This window comes from Semicossyphus pulcher, unplaced genomic scaffold, assembly GCF_022749685.1.
Source record: "Semicossyphus pulcher isolate SPU_LCO1_2020_fin unplaced genomic scaffold, fSemPul1.0.p SCAF_10, whole genome shotgun sequence".
Taxonomy (NCBI): Eukaryota; Metazoa; Chordata; class Actinopteri; order Labriformes; family Labridae; genus Semicossyphus; species Semicossyphus pulcher.
In genome coordinates, this window is record NW_027211604.1 from 19,445,001 (window position 1) to 19,465,189 (window position 20,189).

Here is a 20,189-nt window from a genome sequence, read left to right on the forward strand (position 1 = left end):
AAATATTCAGGCTACAATAAGTGAATGAAAGAGCTGTACAGATGTGCAGGAAAATGCAAGTTAATGATATTTTGTATAATGGCGTGACAGTAGGGTAACAAGTTAAAAGATAGCGAGTTTTTAAAAAATGAGCAAAAACACGGTGTAGATTTATCTAAATAACAAATAAAGGGAGTAACAAAATAAAGAAAGATTGACCCTTATAATGGTTACCATTAATGGAGCCCATTGAATAATTCTTTTCTATTTTGCCTTTTGATATCTTGACCATGACCCTAACTTAACAACTAACATTTTTTTTAATAGCTGCCATTTATCAAGTATCCACCCACTGACAAGGGGCGTTTTCCATATTTCCATATACTGTCAATAAGTTAACACCACACCATCACTTATTGTTCCAGCAGGAGCCTCAGTGAAGGGGAGAGGGGTCTGCCACTAATGTAAATTTTTAACTATGTATGTCATTGCTTTCTCCTTTTGAATTGTGATACATCTACTTACACTTTAAACCTTATTCTAAATGCTTTGACCGTACTGTTGTGGTGACGCTAATAAAGCAGATTTTATTTATTATTCACACTATCATTTTGACCATTATCAAACATTCCTTAGACAAGCTGATTTCTGACATTGTTAAAGCTCCTGTGAGGAACCCCCTGTGGACAAAGCCGTACCTCGTATCTCTTTGCTAATTTTGTCCTGTACATGTTTAAGTGGTGTTTTTTAACAGAAAATATCATCCTGCATTCTTTAACAGTCACATGTATCACTCACTTAAACTTTTGCCCTGGAAAATGTAAACAAAGGCTGCATGCAGTTAACCGCCTCGTCTGACACCTACCCCCCTCCTGCAGTTTCAGGTATTCAAAATAACTAAATAGATATAATCAATCTTGTGGCTGATGGTCTGGTTTGCTTTTGTAGGTCATATAGAGGCATCAGAATTAATTTCAGTCTGTTTCATAACCAGTGAAAAACTCCTCACAGGAGCTTTAAGAAAGTGTCCTTTAACCTCCATAGCGTACAGGTTTTCGGATTATTTCAGCAGGACAGTTTTTGCTAAATAAGCCATATCAGAAAAGTTGTAGCCTACTCATTGCTCATGAATTACATAATGCAACCTCCCCTATGTTCTAGGTTCAAAAGATTGCATTCCATTTTACCATGAGTTTCAGTGTAATGGATCATGTGGTTGGCTATTAATTGAGTGAGAAGTTAGAAAAGATGTAACAATCATTCATAGAAAATTAGATGAGTTCTTCTTACTGATACTGGCTCCATTAATTCATGTCAGCCTTAATAATAATTCGATACAGACAGCAAGATAAACTTTATTGAGATAAAGGTCAAATAAGGGTGGGTGACTGAGATAAAATAACTAGCTGGGGAACTCAGCCTTCTGTAGGCTAAATAGGTTGGATTCAGTAGCCTATTGTGTATGTGTGTGTGTGTGTGTGTGTGTGTGTGTGTGTGCGTGTAAACTTCACGTAACATCATGTTGGCCTATCTCCTCGGAGAATGTTCATGTAACCGAAAGCGAAATATTGTTTAGTCTGTTACAGATGCATGTTACAAAAAGAGGTCTGTTTGTTGTTTTGATATTTTACTCACATTTTTCATTTTCTTCAGGATAACTTGAGGCGGAACAGTCCACATGAACCGCCCCTCGCGCATCTTCTCCAAACTTTAATGAGTGGGGGATGCTGTGGGAGGGTTTCATTATGAAACCCTCCCACAGCATCCCCCACCCAATAAACACACGTGCATGTGTCGGCACCTTTTAAAAGTTTCGGCATCAGCCAACCATGTTGTCAGTAGCAGTAGTATCTGAGCGGCTTCAACCGCTCTCCGTACAACCATAACAATAGCCTACTCATGTGCACGATTTTTCCAACAGACATTGTGTGAACTTTTGGCCTGCGTTCAAAACCTTACGTCAGGCTTAGTTTGTAAAGGGTTGTTAAAGGAAGAGATTGACATGAAAAAAAAGAATGGCACCTACACGGTTTGTGCGTCCAAAGGATACACAGAGACGCCTAAGGTGGAGGTACGCGAGCACTGGGGGAATAAAGCCGAGTTCATCCTGACAGTGATGGGAGCGATTATCGGACCTGGGAATGTGTGGAGGTTTCCTTACCTGTGCTACAGAAACGGAGGAGGTGAGTGACTTAATACGGCAACTGTTGCTCTCAGTTTGTCCTGCGTGAAATTCTCTTTCTCTTTGTGCATTAAGACGTTAAGATGCTCCCCTTTTCAGGTGTGTTCTTCATCCCTTACATCCTGTTCATGTTTACATGCGGAGTCCCCTTATTCTTCCTTGAGACTGCCTTGGGACAATACACCGGCCAGGGGGGGATCACGTGCTGGAGAAAGATTTGTCCGCTTTTCCAGGGTAAATGAAATCATCAAATTTGCTTTAGGATCAAAGAAACATAAGTATTGGGATGTCACATATTTTTTTCTGACTCTTAGGAGGTAATCGGCGCACATAGTACGCACGAAATGTAACTTCTTGACCATATCAAAAAATGTTTATGATATAGGCTAAACAATCTTTAAAGCTGCTGTGAGTAACTTCCGGGATGTGTTGATTTAGCGCCCTCTGAGGACAAAGCTACCTCTTATCTCTTTCCTGATTTTGCCCTGTACATGCTGAAGTGGTGGTTTTAACAAAATGTAAACAAGGGCAGCGTGGAGTTAACTGCTTTGCCTGACATCTAATATAAAAAATTACTATATAGATATAATCAATCTTTCCACTGATGGTCTGGTTTGCTTTTGTAGGTCATATAGAGTAATCAGAATTTCTGTTTCATAACCAGTGAAAAACTCCTCACAGGAGCCTCAAATGCATCCGCAGATGAATATTAGATGCCCTCTCTTATTTTGTATTTTCTTCCCTCTCCTCAGGAATGGGCTATGCCAGTCACTTAATCATTGCATTCAGTGCCACCTCCTATATTACCATCCTTGCATGGGCTTTCTTTTATTTGTTCTCATCCTTCAGTGCGACTTTGCCTTGGGCCACATGTGGAAACTACTGGAACACAGGTAGGCTGTCCTGCAGCTTTGGCATAGGGCTTTGAAGCCTGTAAAATTAAGTTTATAAAACTACAAACATTTGATGTTAGTTTTTTTTTAGCCCAGCTGTAGTAAGCACGCATGTCCCTCTCACTTCACTGCAATATTGGGGAAAAAAAAACATATGCAGGTGGATAATTTCATAGTTTTATGTAAAATTTTGCAGAGATAATAAAAAGCAACAAAGATGGAACATGTAGCCTAGATAATATACCTGCTATAGTCTTGCATGTTGAGTTCAAATTTATGTTTTTTACCTGATCTCTGTTTTATTTTTTAGACTCATGCTTGGACATAGATCATCACAATTTTAGCCTCAGCATGACTTCCAGAATGAACACTACTCTTCCTGTTGTGGAGTTCTGGCAGTAAGCATGTCGTCAACTCATATAAGTTGAGCCGAGTGATCCCTGCCCCTTTCCCCCTCCTCTCACTCTGCATTTCACTAAAGGTCCTCTCTTCCTCCCCTCCACACACCTTTTCAGCCAGCCTCTGGTTTTCTCTCCTGTCTTTCTGTCCCTCATTCACCTCCTCATCCTGACTTTCCTTTCACATTATTGCAACCAGGCCTACATGTAGCTAAGACTTCTGAGTGACTTGAATGGGAGGTTAAATGCAACAGTGCAAACAGAAACGAGCTGAATCCTATGAATCAAGGATAATACATGTAGCAGCCAATGAAAAGCAAAGAGACAAGGGTTTTCTCCTAGAATAGACCCACAAAATGTATTATACATTCAAATGCTGTAGCTTTTCTCATAAAGGAAGCTCAAACTTTCACTGTTTTAGCTGGTCATTTATTAGCCAACAGCAGAGAGGAAACTGTGGGTCATAGCCAACAGCAACAGTCAACTTTACTTTCTGCTCTCTGTATAACTTGGACTCGCTTAAGAACTAAAAACTTCCTTTTATCTGGGAGGAACAACAGGTAAAAAATCCTCTGCCAATCACAGGTACGCTAGCTAGCACAAATCACTTCATAGGTAGCCAAGATGAGTGACAGGCTAATGAGTTTGTAACCTGGGAATTTCAAAATTCAGAAGTTTAAGTAATTACTAGTCTAGAATTTAGGGACATTTTCACGACTGATTACACTATAATTCAGTTTCCCTCCCTTTCACCAGTCATTGACTCTCCCCTCCTCTGTCCAGGCGCCGTGTTTTGAATATCTCTGGTGGTATCGAGGAGGTGGGAAGCTTGAGGTGGGAACTGGTCATGTGTCTCATCCTGAGCTGGGTCATCTGCTACTTCTGCGTTTGGAAGGGCATAAGGTCAACAGGAAAGGTAAGCTGCTTGAACACTGACAAACATTCAATAATAGTTGACAAGTTTAGTAAAAAAATCTCCACAAAACACAGCTCCAAATGAAGTTTTTAGCAGTCAGAGTTTTAATCGTTAGCATAGTTTCATGAATCACAAGTTATTCATACTAATGCTTGAATAAGTTCTCCCATCTAGTCACACTCGACAAGACAATTACAATGTTGTTGATATTTATTGCAAAAACCACTAAAGATATGTTAAGAAAAGGCAGATCTTTTTTTTACTTAACCCACCCTTTAGCTACCACTAAATCACCTAGACCTATTCCCACAAATAATTGTAGGTTAGTTAACAGTAAAATAAACCATCATTAAAGTCGAGGTGAAATGAAAAATGTCATTTTAATCCTTTTAGATCACATCCCCGGTAATATTGTGCATCTATTTGACAATATAGGCCAAAAAATTAAAAAAAATCTATTTATTCGTATTCTTATTTCAAAATCTGATCATTTTTTCTTCTGGTAGAAATAAATTTCACGTGTGCTTACGTAAGTTAGCACCAAACAATTTCAACCAATCAATCTGCAACATTTAGCCGCAGAGCACCAAGAACGCTCAGTCAGTTAGCTAGCTACTGCGCTGTGGAGAACGTCTGTCTACGCCCACTTCTCAACGATCAAATCAAATCCCTCTAATGATATGTCCCGCCTGCACGTCCTGTTTCACTCGGAAATACGTCACGATACAGAAGCTAGATACTCTCGAAATGACGTTTCATCTCGACTTTAACTGTTCTGTCGGTAACGATGCTTGGCCCAGAGCGAAAGGCCCAGCGAACAGTAAAAGGTTCCTACAGTGTTGGTGCAAATAGGCTCTACCACATGTTAAGGTGTAAAAACATGTTTCGTAGGTAGGCTTTTGACTAGAAATGCTAAAACAAAATCCTGAAGCCTTGCACTCACTAATTAATGTTGAAAGACATTACAAGTCTGGGCAGGAAGCCATGAGGGGCCCAGTTGAGGACTAGCATGCCTTGTAGCCAAGTGCTGCGTGTGATAAAGCCGCCGGATCAACATGTTGTTGGCTAATAGTGTTGGAAAGATGTGTGTGCCTTGTTATTTTGCTAAGATGAAGTAGCTGAGGAGGATTTTTTTTGGCTTGGTGGGGTGAGCAAGTTGCCTTTAATAGCAGAGTTTGAGAGCTAGCTTGTTTGTTAGCATGCTACTAGCTTGTGATATTGTAGACGAAAGCGAAGACAACATTTCTGCAAAGAGCACAGACATTGAAACACAACTTGTTTACTGTGCTAGCATCAGCTGATATTTTTCAGCTGTCATTCCTGCTTCTGGCTAATGAACACAGCACAAATTATAAAGTGGTTTGAATTGTACTAATTAACAACAAGGTAAACTGTAACTGGCATTTACCAGCACTACTTCACTGATAACCTCATTAAACTTCAACTTGTAACGTTGCCCCTCCCCCCTACTTGTTTGTTAGCCTAAAGCTTTTTCACATTGCACATATCGGATGTTCACGTGTGTTTACAGATATATCTGAACTCTCTATAAGAATAAATGATAAAAGATTTTAAAGACCTCTCTATAGAGCTAAATCTCATTTTAAAAAGATTGACCTAAGTGTCCCTGAATGAATAATCATTTTCACTCTATTGCTTTGGTAAAAAATATAATAATAATAATAATAATAATAATAAAAAATATATATATAATTTGTGTTTTGTTGTTTAAATATTCCATACATTTCTGGAATCTTCTACAGTTTAAAAAGACAGTAAACATGATGTGTCTACATTTTTGACCCACAGATTTTTGACAAACGCTGAAGTAAAGATGAAAGTAAAATTATCCTTAATTCTGTTTTATAGTCTTCTGTTCTGTTGTATATCGTTTTTATAGCCAAGCTAATAAGTCGCTACAGTTTAAGGTGATCCTGTAGCTCAGACCAAGATGAGGGAGCAAAACCGCTAGAAGCACTTTTACTAAAGACAGATGGAGTTCAAGGAAGGACATACATAATGTGTCCATGTGACCGAAGGCTGCAGCCACTGAAAGTTTTAGGAGTCAGTAGATGACATAAATAAGAGGGCAGTTCCTGTAGTGTCACCTTGTAAAGAAAGATGTACCAATGTTCCATCCTATGGTTGTATAATGAAGACACACCAACTCTCTCATACAAGATGTGTGCGGAAACCCAAACCAGAGACAAATCGTTGTACACATGGTACACTGAGTACAACATTTTCAGTGAAGGTGAGGTAGCATGCCATGCATATAAAGAATATCACCATAGTCAATAAGAATAGATAATAAGAGTTTTTTCCCCCCATAAAAACGGCATTGGTTTCTGTAGAAGAACCCTAAATTCACTCTCAGTTTTTCATGAGGCACTTGATATGATAATTGAAAGACGGGTTTTCCTCTTGGGAGAACCCAGATAAAAACCCAGGAAATAAAGTAGATACCCCATTGACTGACGACATGAAACCATGGTGACAAGGAAAAAATCTTTAGTTGTGAAAATAATAATTATGTTGAATGTAGGTGTATTTAAAGGTATAATAAGTAGGATTTTTCCTTGCTTTTTATCAACAACACATTCAAACTGGGCCCCTCCTCCTGGGCTCTTCTTCACCAGAAGCTCACTCTCACTCTCTCGTACGAGAACACGCCCACCCCGCCGAGCTAACACCGACAGCATCACGGTTAGCATGCGAGCGCAAAGCTAACCGTTAGCTGGTTAGCTTGTCCTACCCGGTTTGAGGCAACTACCTGTCCAACAGAAAGAAGGCGAACTCTGCATCGCTCTTTCGCCATGTTCGCCAATCTGAATTGGGCCCAGCTGCTAATTTGAACCACTCACCTATACGCTGTGATTGGCTCAGGGAACCACAACAGCGCCCCTCCTGAAAACTTCCCTTGCAAAGCAAAACAACAGGATAGATGCAGAGGGAAGGGTCTGCACACACACTCACCAACACTTATGTACAGAGGCCCATAAGTGATGATTTATATTCTATTTGTAAAAGTCTGTATTGTATTTTCTACTGACTATATCTGGTTTCAACTGTGTATTTAGGCAAAACAACAATGCTTTGTAGTAATTCTAACCACAATGCAACTGTCTGTGGCACAGGAACTTTTTCGAGGAATTCACCATAAAATGATAATCAGCATTTTCTGGTTTTGCTACAATTATTTGTAAAGCGTAATATCCAGGCGTAATATCCCACTAGTAGCCTTAGGCTCAGGCTTTCCAAGATTCAGGCTGGGTTAACTTTAAGAGCCATGAAGTGAGGACAAATCCCTGCTGTCTGGTTTTGCATCAGGGTCAGTCAAGGTCACATGACATTTCCTCCTCACAGGATTTTTTAAGTAAACCTCTTAATAGACTCTTTGGCTCTGCAGCATCAGCAGAGGGAGAGATCGAGTCGGTGAGGAATGATGCATGCGTATGATTATTTTAGACATAGTGTTTGTTCCTCTCCAGGGTCTTTTGCATGATTTACTGTTGCTCCTTCTATCTTAGAGAGATATACAGTACCAGTCAAAAGTTTGGACACACTTTCCCATTCACTTGTATGAAAAAAATGTGTCCAAACTTTTGAGTGGTACTGTAGTTAGTGACCTGGGGCGAGGAGCTCTGTGGCAAGGGGCAAACTCTAGATAGTCAGACGCCTCAGCTAAAGTCGTAACAATAACACCTTGCTTTGTCTCTGAGAAGAAGTGCTTTCTGTAATGTATAACATACACTGTGAACCTTGATTCTGTGTCAGTCAGATAGAGAGCTGCGTTCTGTTTAGTACTGGTCTGACCCAGCTCGAGTTGTGAACTGCTTTTACTCATCTTCTATTATTCTTCAATTAAAGACATCAAAAGACATCTTTGTTTCTCAAAGAACTTTATTGATCCCACCATCAGAAATTGCCACCACACTAACCTATCTGTTATTACTCATTAAATGGAAACATTTCCACTGGTGGTGAAGTGGGACATGGTGAACCGTACCACAGGAATCAGCGTAGTGCCTGATTGAGGTTTTCTGTCTCGTCACTGTCAGAGTGTGTTGACATTTTCTTTTCCATATACCGTCTTTAAAAACCGCCGTATCCCGTACTGTGATCAGTTTATTGTTTTCTTCATGTGCCGTCTTCAGTTTTGTAGATCACTCTGTCTCTACAGTTTTTGCATCTTTTAACCTTTTTATTGCTTTTTCTCCGCTATTTTGTCTGTTCTTTTTTCCCTCTGAAAACAAACCAACGTCAAATTTACCGGACTTTTTTCAGCGGATTGACATGGTTAAAGTTAGTCCTCCGGATTGTGTGATTAGAGCCGCATCCCTAGCGACGGTGCAGTTCTTCATAGCAACGGTCTGTTATCGAGGAATGCTGTCATTAGAACCAAGTATTAAACACAGCCGTGTAATAATCGCAGTTAATCAGTCACTCGGATATGAAGAATTGTAATGACATAGTTAAACAACTTTAACTCCAGCGAGTAATGTGGAAAGTTAACTCCTGAAGAGATGATCAGTAGGAACCTTATGTAACACTTGAAATTAATTAAATTAATTAATTTAGGTTTGCAGAGCAGTTATGTGTTGGCTACTTGCTCCTATATGGTTGTGCTTAAATGGTCATGTTGTGTATTTATCATTTTATTACTGTTTGTTAGAACACTGATTATAGTGACTTATTACATAAAAAACCCCAGCAATATAACTACTTCTGTATACCATATAAGAAATGAATGGATTAAAGACAGATGAATAGACCCCAAACGAATGGATACAACGTTGCCAGAAATGCCTATAAACAATGCTGGGAACGGACTGTTTTGTGTCCAGTCATCCAAGTGTGAGGAATTTATTATTTTCTCAGTTTAAAACACTTAAAATACATCATGTTGAGTTCTGGGAAATTGCGGTGGAAACGTAATTTATTTATTGATCATTAGATGCAGATGTTGGCAAATGGTAACGCCTTAGGACTTTACCAGCTGGATTTAAATGGCTCTGTTTGCTCTCTCCTCTCAGGCGGCCTACTTCACAGCCACCTTCCCCTACGCTATGCTGTTGGTTTTGCTCATACGAGGCGTGACCTTACCGGGGGCAATGGATGGAATAATTTACTACCTCTACCCAGACATCTCTCGCCTGTCAGATCCCCAGGTAAAAACTGAAATACAATCTTTGGAGCAGCAGAACCCCTATGTTGTTTCATCTACACAGAGATGTGCACGCTCACACTCGCAAATGCATTTGTTTGACCTTTCCAGGTGTGGATGGATGCTGGCACTCAGATTTTCTTCTCTTATGCTGTCGGCCTTGGGTTCCTGACCTCTCTTGGGAGTTACAACAGCTACAACAATGACTGTTACAAGTAAGCACAGGGCCGAAGGAAAAGTCACCAGACCTGAAGACTTGAAGCGCTTCTTGTCTTTTATATAGTGCAGAATTCTGACCTTTACATTCCTTTAAGAGAAATGTCATAAACCAAAGCCAAGCATTTCTGCCAATCAAGTTAAAATAGTTTATTGGCCTTTGATTAACCCTTGCTAGTTAAATTAGCATCCACTTCTGCTACATGTCGAATCCATCCATCCTGAGGTGCTTGAACTGTATTCTGTTTTCTTCCAGGGACTGTTTGTACTTGTGTTTACTGAACAGTGCCACTAGTGTCGTGGCTGGGTTTGCCATTTTCTCCGTTTTGGGTTTCATGACAAACGAACAAGGAGTGGATATCTCTGAAGTAGCCCAATCAGGCAAGAACTTATTCCTTATTTCCTTATTATTTACCTTGTAAAAATTGTCATATTCTGCCTCAATAAAAAATCCTGAATCTGCATAGTCCTCACCCACTATGCACATTTCTAACCGCCCCCTCCATAGCCAAAACAAAACATGTCTCTGCCATCGTTTAGTGGCAACTTGTTGAAACTTAGCTAGCTTGAAATTTAGTAATTAGTAGTAGTAACGCTAACAGTAGTGAGTTTGCAAAAATGACGATGGCAGTTACAGCTGGCTCGCGCATCGCCCAAGTGGTTGCCATAGGTAACGCATAATGAAATGCATAGCGTCACCCCGTCCATTAACGGGATTGGCTCCTTAGGTTTGTGACGTCTCAAACCTGCCAATCTGAAAACGTGTTGTTCAGCCTGTCCTTGGTGCACTGCAGTTTAAAAGCAGACAGGCCCAGCCATGGAGATGACTGCTGATGTTGTCCCTGATATGTCTTGTAGCACATGAAGAACACCACATGGAGATGTTTACAAGGTTAAACACTTGATTTTCACTGGAGGGGGGTCTTTAAATATTCTCCTTTTACATTTGTGTGTCTCTGTGTGTAGGCCCAGGGCTAGCCTTCATAGCCTACCCACGTGCTGTAGCCATGATGCCCATGCCTCAGGTGTGGTCGGTGTGTTTCTTCATCATGATCATTCTCCTCGGATTGGACAGTCAGGTACCAGCCAACCCTCTCTAAATAAATGAAAACATGAATTACTGAATTAAGTAATCCCTTACTCTCTACTCTCCCGCTGGTTTCGTTGTAGTTTGTAGGTCTGGAGTGTCTGATGACCTCACTGGTTGATCTGTTCCCAAGTCACTTGCGCCAAGGCTGTAGACGTGAGCTGGTTCTGCTGGCTATCTGCAGTACCTGCTGTTTGCTGGGGTTCTCTCTGGTCACTGAGGTTTGTACTGTACACGCCAAGCTAGACGGTTAGCAAAAATCTTTCATCAGTGTTTCATACTGTAGAAGAAATTAATAATCTTCAGGTCCGATTCAGTGGCTGGTTCAGATGAGTTTTATTCACTGCGCCTCTCTGACTAGAGTCAGCTCTAGTCAGAATATATATCTTGGGTAACAGAAAAGAAAGGGCTAACCAAAAGAGCTATAAAGCAATAAAGGGCTATACACAACCAAGATGAAAGAAGCTACAATGTCATTCTCAGAGGGGGGTCTCTGGGGGACCCAACTAACAAGAAGTTTCAAACTAGCTTCTCGAGGCTCATACAGTGGTCTTAGGGTGAAGAACTCACAGCCTAATGGCTAAACAATTGTATAGGAGGAAGTTAATCACAGGGGTTCCTCTGGAAACTTCAAAACCTTGAACTAACACGGATGTGATAGCAGGAAAGAAAAAGAATACACTCTGATGTTGTTCCGCTCTGAAGTTACAAGAACATTTAAACCAAAAGTAGAAAGGTGGAACGAATTGTGAAAAAAAACCATAATTATTTAAAATGTTAAGTAAGTGTGATTTAGAAAAATATTACAGAAAGCAAATCAGAGAAGGCAGTGTAAGAAACGCGTAAAGCAACTAAAATCTGTAAGTAAAAAAAACCCAAGAATACTTAAGAAATGTCTTCGGTCTTAATGCTCAGCTAAGCTAACATGCTGATGGTTCCAGCTTCATATTCAAGGGTTAAATATGCAAGTGGTCTCAATGTTTTCTTAATTAACTCTCAGCACAAAAGCAATTAAGCATATCTCTTAAATCCCGAACCACTCCTTCTAAATCTGTTTTACCGCGCTAAACTTGGAAATCTTTTGGCTAATCTGAGTTGAAAATTGCTCCTAGGTTTGCAACAGTTTTAGGCCACACTGTCTGCTAGCAGGACGTGCAATGTCATGTAGTTATAATGCAGGATTGGGCAACTAGTGAGAAAGTGAAGTTACTGGTTACTCACTGGTAACACTTGAGCTTCCTTTAAGACAAATGTAGCGAGCTAAGCTACAGCAACACTGCAAAGTAGCTTACTATAGCTTTTGTCTTTTTACATTGAAACCATTTCATTACAAGTCAATGCAGTTATTTTATTTCTATAAGAACCACTCTGTACTATCTTTAGTAGCTACGCATCAGTTTTGGGCAAATTTTCTGCCATGCAAGCACAACATAATTTGTGGTTGTCGATCAGATACATAAAAGATAGTTTGGAGCTCTTCACCATCTTTTTTACTTACTTTGCTAGACCCTGGCTGATGTGCATATGCTGTATTATGTTTTTTTTAATCACAATTTCTACCTGTCCTTGTTTTTCAGGGAGGTTTGTACCTGCTCCAGCTACTGGACCATCATGTCTGCAGCGGCACCACCTTGCTCCTCCTCTCCCTCAGCCAGTCTGTTAGCATAGCCTGGGTGTACGGTGAGTCCAACCAACCATGTAAAGATTACATCCTGTTTATATAAAAAGATACAACTCATCTTCAGAGTATAAGAAAGTAGGGTTACAACTTTCAGCAGGGGCAAAAACACTCTTTGCATGTGTGGTAAGCTGATAAATCCCTTACAAAGAAGTGACGGTAATTTTTAATACGTTTCTGTCCCTAAAGGAGCCGATCGTTTTTACGACAACATCACGCACATGATTGGCTATCGTCCATTTCCATTTATGAAGTACTGTTGGACCTACATCACTCCCTTCTTCTGCTTTGTAAGTTATCTGTTCGTGTATTCCATGTGTGGTACTGACAGTCTTGTGCAAATGTGAACATTTATTAGAAAAAAGGAGGAGGTCTTCTCCAGTGAGAAGTATGTGCAGACACAGTCAATACAAACAGATGTGAACACATCGATGGTGGATTTATTATATTGTAATGACAGTAAAGCACCAGTATAACCTGTTTTGAATCCCAACTTTATCTTCTCCCATCAAATTAACAGTAGTCTAACATGTTATGTTTCCTTTCTCCTATTTTAAGATGCCCAGTATTTAAAGACTTTATGAAGGGTAGGGTTCGTTTAAGTTGGTGTCTTGTCTTTTGAGTTTCTTCCACTTTGTCTCCTCCTTTAACAGGGCACGTTCATCTTCTCTATTGTCAAATATTCCCCGCTGAAGTTCAACAACTCCTACGTCTATCCCCTCTGGGCAAACGTCTTGGGCTGGTTCATCGCCAGTGTCTCCCTGTCCCTGATCCCACTGTTTTTGTTACATAAAATAGTGCAGGGGAAAGGCACTCTGCGACAGGTGAGCACAATCCTCCCGGTTTTCTCTTGGTAAAATCATTAAAAAAAACTAGAACACTCTGCTGTGTAAACAGCGTTTAAAGGTGTTATCTCAAAGATATCTGTTTTGTTGTCTTTGGCGGTACCTTAACAGTATATTGTTGGTGTACACTTCCCATTTTAACCAGACGTCCACAGTTGGCTCCCTTTTGTTACGGTTGCAACTCGATCTTTTCTTTGTTTGTTCAGCCATAGTCGATTACTGTTTACTCGCAACACTTGCAGAGAGCGGAAAAGCAGCCGCTTAGCTCCGCCTACCCTCTCTGGCAGACCAACCACTGCTGGGTGATGGAAAACGCGTCTAACTGGGAGCCGCTTGTGTTTTTTTCCGCGAATGTCCCCACAGACACCCAGTCTGTAATAATGCAAAGGTTTTATCACCATTGTGTTTCCTCATTTGGCGATAGATAGTGACTTTTATTTACAAGAAAATCTTTGAGATTATGACTTTAAAAGAGCAAGTTCATTCAAAGGGTCATGGCTTCCCGCATTCACACAGAGCGTGTGAGCAGATGTGTTGTGGATATTGAAACAGCTTTATGTATGTGTTTGCCTCACTTGAACCTTGGCAGTAGCAATGGGGCCAAGGATTGTTCAAGGACTAAGTGCAGGGGTTGTTCAGGTACAGCTTGATGTTGATGAGGATACTCTTGGCTTTTCTTTAGGATTACTCCCCAAGATTTTCCTGAAACTCCTCATTAAGACGGTTAAACAAACGCATGTCGGAATACTTACATGTGTTTTCCTTCTAGACAAAAAGGACTCGGCTTAATATCCCAAATTCAATCTCCGAGCACAAATGCAATTAAGCATATTTCTTAAATGTCAGATGATTCCTTCACATCTGTTTTAAAGTGGAAGTCTGATGATATTCCAGATTTTATAAATTGTCTTCTAATCCTTTTAAAAAGTTCAAAGTCAATCATGGATTTAAGTGTTGATTAAAGTCCGATATATCAATTTACTTTGCACAAATATGCAGAAATATAGAGATATGACCGGTCTCATCCTGTCATCCTCAGATGTTTTATGTTGCAGCTGGTAGGTTGAACTCTACTGACTTCTTTTTGTGTTGGTTATTTGTAAGAATATCTTTGTTTTTCCAATATAGTTGTGTTTTGGTGTCATTTAATTTCAACAAAGTATAGTCTTCTCATATTGTCATAGGTTATTGTCACTAAAACAAACAAGAAACATTCATGATACATTTTGTTCCACTCTTTTTTTCCCTCAGCGGTTGTGGTTGCTCTGCCAGCCTGTGGACGACCTCCCAATGGATCAAAACGGGCTTCCTACACTGGGAGCCAATGGCGACAATACCGGCACCGAGCTCAAACCTTTATCCCACACTGAGGAAGTTCAGAGGAGAGATGTATGAGTATGTGGTCTTTCTGGACCATATTCAGCAAACTTCCTAGAACTTAAGAGAGGCAGTCCAGGGGTATAAACGTTCTTTGCCAAACGTGAAGAATAAGACTTGTTTATAAAGTGTTATGCCTAATGCTTGGGCAGATTCATTGGTGCAAACAAATGATCACCACTACCCCATTTAACCACTCAAAAATACCTATAAAACTGCCGAATCAATTGAATTATGAAACATCAAGATGTACGAACAACCAAGATACTTAATCTGAAAACAACAGCAACACAAAAGCTCACACTGAGAAGCAACAAGCAGTTCACAGGCTGGCACAGGAGTTTAAACACACTTTATGTGTGTGGCATCCTCAGCAGCAACCTAATATATTTCATCAAACGTAAAGGGATGAAAAAATATTGGCAGGGAGGCATTTGGAGCGCAAATTGGATACCAATTTTTAAACCGAGACAAGGCTGAGTGAAAAGTAGTCTACTCATCTTGTGAAGGGGTCAAAATGCAGTTGTCCTTAAAAAATCAACCCAAGGCACTCTGTAGGATTTTTGTAGAATTAAAAGGCCTTTATTTCACATGGCAAGAATACACTTTTAAAATAGCAGACGCATTGCGACAACGTGTTTGCACACCTGGGTTGAGTTACCCTAATCAGCTGAGTGGGAGTAGAAGGGCCGTTCCAATACCACAACAAAGGCCCCACCCTGTCAGGACAGAAAACACACCAACCAAAAAGTAGTTGTTAGCAAAAGCACATATCAAAACACAATCTTTTCAACATGATAAAGTCACACTAATGTGACATTTTGACTGCAGGATTAGCATAAACATCATACAAAAATACCAAAATATCATCTGAAATGAAGTCTATTCGGAGACCAGAATCGAGACAAAATACCCACCCGAGACTCGCCACCACAACACAGTTGTTGGTTTAACTGTAAATAAAGTCATGTCACTTGGTAAACATAGACTATATGAGTTTATATTTGGCATGTGCAAGTATCTTGAGCTATAAACGTATTCTGACACAGTTCATGAACCATTTAAAGCTTACACACATGCTAAGAGTACAGAGATAAGTTTGTTGGTCACTATCTTCTGCATTGCATTGACATGTAGGAGTCTTCTTCTTCAAGGATTTTTTTCCTGTTTATGTAACTTAAGCTTAATATTAAGAAAAGAAACACAACATTATGTATTTTTTTTGGTACATAATATTTTAGCTCATTTTTTAAATAAACCATATCGCACGTGAGGGATCACAGTTGTACTCAATATCAGCACAGCAGGGATGTAGTCATGGAAGATAACCACAGCCGTGCTGATATTCAGTACAACAGCACAACCTTGAGTGTGATATCTTTAACAGTTATACAAGCTGCAAGCCGTAGTAAAATGTAACAAACATCAACAGATTATCATGTTTTTATGTGATCATTCATTTGGCTCCGCTATCAACTAGCTCCACGACTTTACTAGAACTGAACACAGATGCATCTAATTAAATCTCACTGTGCTGTTATACTCTATATCAGAGCTCAAGGAATGCCTATGTCCAAACCTATTACTTTGTTTAAACAAACTGTTGTATATTTGTATATTTGAGAACATTTAGGCACCGGCTACATTATTTTAACCCTTTCAGTGACGTTTGCAACCTCACGATGTGTAACGCTGCAATTTGTATCACACGTGGAATGTACGCTACCTGTTTCGTGCTTTACATGTCTTTATATAACACACTACAGCAAGTGCCTTATAACAGGTTCAGGTTATTTTACTGTACTATACAACACTATTACTGTAGGTTAGTATAATAACAGTAAGTTTATGTTTAGTCTTTTATAATGGAATATTGCTGCATAACATGTTTCATCACTTTGTCTACTCAACCTGTCTAATCCTCTGTATGCAAACTGTAAACAAATAAAGATTGATGGTTGAACATAAGGTGTAAGTTCATTATATTACTTTATTATAACATTAACGTAAAGTTTATGCATGAGCTTCATTTCAAGTACCTTTGCTGTCCATAATAGTGCAATAACATGTTTCCACAGCAGACATTTTGACTCGTTACTTAACTGTTAGTATTATCAACAACTTCCTTCTATTGAGAGTCCCAGTAAGCCTTGACAGTGTGACAGTGAACCATTAAGCACAAAAGCAGGACCGTAATATGAAGCAGCTTAATGGAATTCCGGCATCATTAACTCTTATTATTTACAAGTCTGTGTGTGTGTGTGTGTGTGTAAAAGGAAAGTTATTTCTGAGCTCACTCTTTTATAGGCCTCCTCGCTGGGAAAAAATGGACCCAAATAGGATGACAATCATTTACATATCAGCCAGGACTCCTTAAAGTAAAATGTAATGCAATTGCCATCCATATCATATCCATGTCAGAAGGTGTAGAGAAAAAATCTTTTATCAACTTAATGTTTCTGGATTGACATGTTCGCAAGGCGCAAAGGGTTAGTATTACTTCCCTTGATTATGCACAGGTGTTTTTTTGGGGCATAATTTGAATCAAGCCAGTCTGAGTGTCCTTTCTCATTCCTTCCAACAGCCAGGTGTAACTACAGGAAAGGCCTGTCAATATTTACACGACAGATTTCAGTCTTAATTCTTAAATAGACCAGGCTCTACTGTGCCCCTGAACACACAGAACAAACACAGGCCACTGTATGAAATATGGTGATGCGCAAATTGAAAGTATATTTGCTGCAGCTATCCCACCACATGAATGATAAATGGACTGTACTTATACACAACTTTCTGGTATTGCGACCACTAAAAGCTGCTTTTACTCTACATGTCACTTCATACACTTATGACAGACGCTGCTACGTAAAGTGCCGACTGTCAATCAGTCTTCACATTCACACACCGTTAGCTATGCAGTTTGGGGTTCAGTGCTGAAGGACACTTCGACATGTAGGCAGAGGGAGTTGGGGAATAAAACCGCCAACCTTCTGTTTGAAAGAAAGAAATGAAATGAAAAAAATAATAATAATAGTCTTTAAGCAAGTCACAGCTGTGTCCTCATCCAACAAAGGTATGCTGTTAAACTTTTACTTACTTTTGCTGCTGGATCACATGGCTATATTCTCTAACGCATGCGTAATACACACTGGATTTGTATAAATATTTGAGGACATGATTGTTGGTGGCCCTTTTTTTGGCCCGTGTATTAGAGTTAGCATCAGGGTGAGTGCGCGCGAGGAAGAGTGTGGTGTCGGTATTGGACTTGAATTTTTGACCCGAGCAGGAATATCCCTGAGGTGAAGGAGTCTGTTGGTGTTTTTCCATTGGTACTGAAATTATGCCGAGTTAAAGCTCCCGTGAGGGACTTTCTGTTTGTTCATTTTGGCGCCCCCTGTGGACAAAGCCGGAACTCTTATCTCTTTGCTGATTTTGATTTTTTGTTGATTTCCACGGCCAAACTGGAGATGTGGTAAGATGTGATGTGACATTTGAAACGCACTGAAACACGTGCAAGTTTGATTTTCATTGTGCTGCTTTTAACTGAAAATTTTAACCAAACTGATGTAAACAGTTTAAAAAAAGACATTAGGTTGTTGTTCATATTTAACCTCCTGAGACCTGAGCTTTTGTTTGGTATGCATTTTTAATTTCTCCTACCTTTTGGGGATACATAGGACCTAATAAGTATAAAACCTAAGAATTGTCTTTGTGTTACATTGAAAAAGTCCCAATGTCCTCATGTGAGTACCTTGTCATAACGGTGTTGTAGCTTGTTGCTATTGATAAAATTAGTCAAATTTGTCTGCCATATGAAGCTACAACTGTTCATACGCATTAAATAAACAAGTTTCAATCGTAAAATCTGAAGAGGTTTTGTAACTGGTTGAGTTTTCTGTAGAGACCGACTGTAACATATTTCGGTCGGGATCACGGCCATCTTGAATGTACACTGATCAGTGTAATTTGCAAAGTGTCCATGAATGAGACCAACGGGTCTAAGTCTCGCAGAATTAAATATTATGGTGCTGTGAAGCCAAAATGTAATGTCCCCGTATGAGGACGCTGGGTCTCAGGAGGTTAATATTCTATTTGACATTTGATTCCAGACAACTGGGAACTCGAGAACTTCCCAGTAGAATTCTCCGACTTTCAAACTGTGAGGTCTGGAACGCAGCATTTTTCCGGCCTTCAACTAGAAAAATTGCTATGGAATGCCATTTAAAGTCAGAGTTCCTAACTTGTGAACTTGGACCAGATTTATCTACCCCGACTTCACCATCGGAAGTCGGAAATTTCTACTGGGAAGTTTTCGGTTAGAGTCGATTTTGGCGCCCCCTGTGGACAAAGCCGTACCTCTTATCTCTTTGCTGATTTTGACAGTCTATCACTCACTTTAAATTTTTGCCCTGGAAAATGTAAACAAAGACAGCGTGCAGTTAATTGCTTCATCCGACACTTCTCCCCGCCAGAGGTTTCAGGCATTAGAAATAACTTTATAGAAATAATCTTTCTATCTTGTCTCTGATGGTCTGGTTTGCTTCTGTGGGTCATAGAGAGTCATCAGAATTAATTTCAGTCTGTTTCATAACCAGCGAAAAACTCCTCACAGGAGCTTTAACATGGTGAACAAGCACAGTAGACAGGCATTAACATTGCATCATGTAATCAGTCTAAAGTATTTAAAATAAACTGGCATGTTTTCTGCGTCTGTAGGCCTGAAGGAATAAAGGCTTTTTATTAATCACCCCTCTGAGCGCCTCAGATCGTTTCAGCAGCTTCAAACTGGTATGGTGCAATGAAGCCTGATTGTATCAGAGTTTTTAAACCTGTTCTTCTCTACGTCCCATTCTTATTATTGCTCGAGGGAGATTCTTCAAATTGGGCACAAACATCCAGTTGGACTTAAGGATGAGCGCAAAAGATTTCAGTTTACAATGGTCAAGGACACTGTGACCTCAAGACCTTTCCTCTCCTGTGGATGTAATATCTAAAGATCGTTCGAGGGGACTTGGACTCGAGGATGAACTGAAAAGAATTTAAATGTCAAAGGTCACTCTAATCTCTAAACACGTTTTTTAGCCGATAATCAAGAATTCATGCACTAATTTTGACACAAATTCATACAATTGTCTAATAGGATAAGTAATGATGTGAGAACAATTGTTGGCAAAAGGTCAAAGGTCAACTTCTATGTGACATCTAACTTGAAAAATTCCTTTTTATTATTTATTCACCTCATGTTTATGTGAGCATGATGATTGCATGATTCCCTGGAGGGAATATCCTCTAGTTTGGCATTAAAGTTCACCTGCACTCAAGGATGAACTGATGAGACTTTGTTACACAAAAGGTCAAGGTGACCGCAGTCCAATTCTTACGAAAGCGATATGTAAGCAATACCTGAATTTCAATTATTTCTAGGATTTTTGCTTTATTTTTTTATCCATC

The 20,189-nt window shown here is 39.7% G+C and overlaps 1 protein-coding gene across 1 annotated transcript in view; it reads left to right on the forward strand.

The window, feature by feature from the left end:
- LOC138601041 (sodium- and chloride-dependent GABA transporter 2-like) overlaps positions 1-14,756 on the forward strand; it is a 17,093-nt gene extending 2,337 nt beyond the window's left edge. Inside the window, exons 2-15 of the mRNA XM_069672617.1 lie at positions 1,944-2,162; positions 2,261-2,395; positions 2,914-3,054; positions 3,365-3,452; positions 4,236-4,368; positions 9,405-9,539; positions 9,647-9,750; positions 10,008-10,132; positions 10,718-10,830; positions 10,922-11,059; positions 12,416-12,518; positions 12,706-12,806; positions 13,170-13,340; positions 14,613-14,756. Of these exons, the coding sequence (XP_069528718.1) occupies positions 1,944-2,162; positions 2,261-2,395; positions 2,914-3,054; positions 3,365-3,452; positions 4,236-4,368; positions 9,405-9,539; positions 9,647-9,750; positions 10,008-10,132; positions 10,718-10,830; positions 10,922-11,059; positions 12,416-12,518; positions 12,706-12,806; positions 13,170-13,340; positions 14,613-14,756 (1,850 nt within the window). The remainder of the gene's footprint in view (positions 1-1,943; positions 2,163-2,260; positions 2,396-2,913; positions 3,055-3,364; positions 3,453-4,235; positions 4,369-9,404; positions 9,540-9,646; positions 9,751-10,007; positions 10,133-10,717; positions 10,831-10,921; positions 11,060-12,415; positions 12,519-12,705; positions 12,807-13,169; positions 13,341-14,612) is intronic.
- Positions 14,757-20,189: the final 5,433 nt, after the last annotated feature.